Raw genomic sequence first — 4898 nt, forward strand, 5'->3', positions numbered from 1 at the left:
TTGCAAAGATCCTTGAAAAAATGACAGAGGATCGAATATTTTTAGTTTTCTTTTTTTTTCAATTAAATTTGAATCTAGGTAATTTCCTTTTCTCGGAAAAGGAAGATGTTTCTTTTTACAACAAAAAAATAACTTGCAAAGATCCTTGAAAAAATGACAGAGGATCGAATATTTTTAGTTTTCTTTTTTTTTCGATTAAAATCAATTTTGAATCTACGTAATTTTCTTTTCTCGGAAAAGGAAGGTGTTTCTTTTTACAACAAAAAAATAATTTGCAAAGATCCTTGAAAAAATGACAGAGGATCGAATATTTTTAGTTTTCTTTTTTTTTTTTTTCGATTAAAATCAATTTTAAATCTACGTAATTTTCTTTTCTCGGAAAAGGAAGATGTTTCTTTTTACAACAAAAAAATAACTTGCAAAGATCCTTGAAAAAATGACAGAGAATCGAATATTTTTAATTTTCTTTTTTTTTTCAATTAAATTTGAATCTAGGGTAATTTTCTTTTCTGGAAAAGAGGATGTTTCTTTTTACGAAAATTCGAAATAACTCGCAAAGTTCCTTGAAAAAATAACAGAGGATCGAATATTTTTAGTTTTCTTTTTTTTTCGATTAAAATCAATTTTGAATCTAGTGTAATTTTCTTTTCTCGGAAAAGGAAGATGTTTCTTTTTACAACAAAAAAATAACTTGCAAAGATCCTTGAAAAAATAACAGAGAATCGAATATTTTTAATTTTCTTTTTTTTTTCAATTAAATTTGAATCTAGGGTAATTTTCTTTTCTGGAAAAGAGGATGTTTCTTTTTACGAAAATTCGAAATAACTCGCAAAGTTCCTTGAAAAAATAACAGAGGATCGAATATTTTTAGTTTTCTTTTTTTTTCGATTAAAATCAATTTTGAATCTAGTGTAATTTTCTTTTCTCGGAAAAGGAAGATGTTTCTTTTTACAACAAAAAAATAACTTGCAAAGATCCTTGAAAAAATGACAGAGAATCGAATATTTTTAGTTTTCTTTTTTTTTTTTTTTCGATTAAAATCAATTTTGAATCTAGTGTAATTTTCTTTTCTCGGAAAAGGAGGATGTTTGTTTTCGCAACAACTCGAAATAACCTCGAGACAGGTACCGAAACTATTACGTATTTGCGGAGTGAAAAGTGAATCTCGTTACGGAAAATGGGTTAAGAAGTAGCTGCCGATTCTCACGTATTTGTATACGTTTTTTTAAAGTTCACGTGTCACGCGAAACAACAATACAAGTTGCAAAAATGGGATCCGAGGATACATGCGATTACTTTACGGTTAAACTTACGGTTTCCTTGCTAAACACGATTATTTCGGTAAAAAACAAGACGTACTATTTTTCCTCGTCAATTAACCTCCGCTCCAGATGCAACATCGCGGAAGCTAGTTTTGTATCCAGTGATTCGAATAATTGCAACAATTTCGCGCAAAATTTATCCCCATTAATCCAATTTTGATTGGATACTATCTGCCAAATCTAATGTACGTTTAATGATTCAATGTATTTTCTTTTTTTTTTCTTTTTTTTCTAAAAATCATCTTCCACATATTTGACGTATAACAAATAGCACAAAAGTACGATCCAGATAATGACTCGTCGATTCGCGAATTCGCAACAAGGCGTTGCAACGAAGGACTTTTAAAAGAAAATTTTACGAAAATTACTGGTGTTGATTAAAAGTAAGAAAAACATTCTACGATTCCGGGTAGAAACTCGAACGAGAAACCTCCACGCTCATGAAAATGCATGCACCGTTCACATTTGCGCTCGAAATTTATTCCCCCCCCTCCCCCCGGAATAAAAGGGGGGAGCGACTATTTGCGCTAAGGGAAAATAGGGTTGAGCAGGTTGCACGAGACACGTTTTTGCGCACGACTGCAAAACGACGGACGATAGACGTTATTAGGGCATGTCTATCGCCTATTTTCGCGGGTAAAGTGTCTTTGGACGTCCAAAGTGACGCGTTTCGTGCGGCTCGAAAGTTTCGTCGCCGGTTCCCTATCCGGCTGCATATAAAAGGTAGCTGGAATTCGGCACGAATCCCAATTGATATTTGATAGTTTGATGCGAGGCCTGGGCCGGTGTGCATCGTCGTCGCAATTTTCCATCTCGAACCGAATATCTTCCAAGTTATTTCTACCACTCGGATCTCTTTGTCCACGTCAATTCGTTGGTTGGAAGATACTCCTTTTCCTCGTTTTCTTTTTCTTTTTCACATATTCCTGCTGTGCAAAGAGATTCAGGACGCGTTTACTTGTAATGTCGCTGTCTACCAGATCGGCGAGGTGCGCAGCTCTGATGGCAGAGCCGGACGAGTTGTATCCAGGTGGAGAATTCCTCTCTTGAGAAGGATTTTTCTTAAAGAATTAGAGAAGAGGAAAGAATCAACGAACCTTTTCATCCGTTTCTTTTTCCCTTTTTTTTTTTTCCTTCTTCTAGAGAAGATTATATACCCGAGGAATACGAGGACACTGACGAAAACATCCGTTGTCGGAGGCAAACCAATCGATGAGAAGACGTGCATGGTAATTCGTTGATCAAGATATCGAACGAAAGAAAAGGCCTTCCCTTTTTTTCTCCTCTCTGACATTTTAAATTCGCTCGAAACGTTCCTTCCTAGGCCCTGAGAACGTTGGTTTTCGGGAGTTGCGCCACTCCACCGAGGCCGGAATGGGCGAGGACCGGGTTCACGTTGCGACCTTACGGGCAAAGCTTGGCGTTCGGATTACGGGCACCGAGGAACACGACCAGGGCCCTCGTCACGGCTGTGCAAGCCGTGATGCTCAAGCATTTCCTGTTCAAATCTAAGCGGCGGGACAGCCACCCCGAAAGGTGCTTTCGTTAAAATCTCTCCTCGTTACAAAATTGTTCGCAGAAACAAAACATTTGCTTACCTGTTGAAAATTTTAGCCTATTGAAACCGTCGTACGACAGGCAGATCGATGCGTTGACGTCGACGATAGCCGAGATTGTTTGGCGTTGCGCCGGTGGGTTCGCCGTGCAAAATGTTGGTTGCTCGCCGAGTCAAAGTGTCGGCGGAAACGAGAACGTGTCCACGGCCGTGGTGGTGTTGCCACAAGAGACCCCCTACGTGCAGCATAGCGTGCAATACTTTCAGGATGGTCTCACCGAGACCGTACGTAAAAATTCTTAAATCCTCGTGCGATCGTATTCTTGCGCCATTGTGATTTGTGAAATTTTACCGATCGATCGATGTTTCAAAGATATTTGAAATTTTTCAGAATGATTTTTTTTCTTTTCTGTTGGTAGATTTATATTTTTCGCGAAAGTTTATTTATTCAAGTGAACCGATTATTTTTCTTCATGATTATTATCGTTATCGATTGTCGATCGATTTGTGAAATTCTACTGATCGATCGAGCATGAAAGATATTTGAAATTTTTCAGAATTTGTTTTTGAAGCGAATGATTTTTTTTCTTTTCTGTTGGTAGATTTATATTTTTCGCGAAAGTTTATTTATTCAAGTGAACCGATTATTTTTCTTCATGATTATTATCGTTATCATCTTTCAATGAATTTTTCGAAGAATCGATTGTCGATCGATTTGTGAAATTCTACCGATCGATCGATGTTTGAAAGATATTTGAAATTTTTCAGAATTTGTTTTTGAAGCGAATGATTTTTTTTCTTTTCTGTTGGTAGATTTATATTTTTCGCGAAAGTTTATTTATTCAAGTGAACCGATTATTTTTCTTCATGATTATTATCGTTATCATCTTTCAATGAATTCTTCGAAAAATCGATTGTCGATCGATTTGTGAAATTCTACCGATCGATCGAGCATGAAAGATATTTGAAATTTTTCAGAATTTGTTTTTGAAGCGAATGATTTTTTTTTTTTCTGTTGGTAGATTTATATTTTTCTCAAAATTGTTTGAATTTTAGGAAGCAATTTTAAGGGGAAAAGCGATTCAAAATGAGATAATTGGAACAAAAGTTATTCGAAAATAATTTTTTTTTTATAAAAACTTGCATTACTCGAAGGTACTATTTATTTTTCCTTCATAATTATTATTCATCATCATCCTTCGTCTTCATGAATTCTTCGAAGAATCGAACGAATTTTCCGATCCTTAGCTGCATTTGTTCGAATTCGAATCTTTGGACGATCTGGAGATATTTATCAAGAGATACTTATACTTGGTAAGTTTATCAATGCATTTTATTTAAACGATGGACACGATTTCTCCGAAGAAAACGATTATTATTATTATTATTAACCCGCATAGTTTCAAGACGAGGGTAGTCCCGGTGCTATATTGCTGCTGTACAGCGCTGTACTCTCCAGAGGACTTTCCAAGTAAGATAAATAACAAAATATTTCCCCCATCGTCAATCTTCCTCTCATCGAAAGATCGAAATCCGATCCGATAAATAATATTTGCCAGAGTGAAAATCGATCTGGAAAATCCAAGAAGTTCGATGTTGAGCGGTTGTCCGGAGGAGGGCTCTATAAGCGTGGTAATCTTCTCGTTGACCGGTCGCGCTTCCCCTCATCTTCACAACGGGGTGTTGCACGTCGGGGATGAAAACACATACGTAAGTTTCTTTTTTTTTCTCTTCTTTTTTCTTCTCTCCCTCCCTCCCTCGATTTTCACCTTCTTGCGCAAGGCTATACCGCAATGGGGCGTGCTCGCCAGAAGCGAGATAGGATTTCTGGTGCACGAGGGTGACGGACAATCGAGCAAACAGCCCGGCTCCCGCTTGAAGACCCCGAATTTGCCGATTTGGGTCACCCTGTGCCACGGCCATCACGGTGTCCTCTTCAACACGAATCGCGAGCTGCTCAGAAATTATCACGCCGAGCGACGGTACGTACAGATGGGATGAAATTTTATTTTGTTCAATCC

The 4898-nt window shown here is 37.3% G+C and overlaps 1 protein-coding gene across 1 annotated transcript; it reads left to right on the forward strand.

Annotated features, from left to right (window-relative positions):
* Positions 1-2114: 2114 nt before the first annotated feature.
* LOC100871442 (inactive ubiquitin carboxyl-terminal hydrolase MINDY-4B) lies at positions 2115-4859 on the forward strand (the record flags this gene model as incomplete). Its single annotated transcript, XM_086905111.1, has 8 exons — positions 2115-2352; positions 2466-2551; positions 2647-2858; positions 2937-3162; positions 4126-4191; positions 4278-4348; positions 4437-4587; positions 4660-4859. Coding segments are annotated over exons 1-8 (1079 nt in total), but the record flags the coding sequence as incomplete, so codon positions are not given.
* Between the last annotated feature and the right edge of the window lie 39 nt (positions 4860-4898).

Source organism: Apis florea, unplaced genomic scaffold, assembly GCF_048593485.1.
Source record: "Apis florea isolate Af1SG1 unplaced genomic scaffold, ASM4859348v1 contig_2401_pilon, whole genome shotgun sequence".
Lineage (NCBI taxonomy): Eukaryota > Metazoa > Arthropoda > Insecta > Hymenoptera > Apidae > Apis > Apis florea.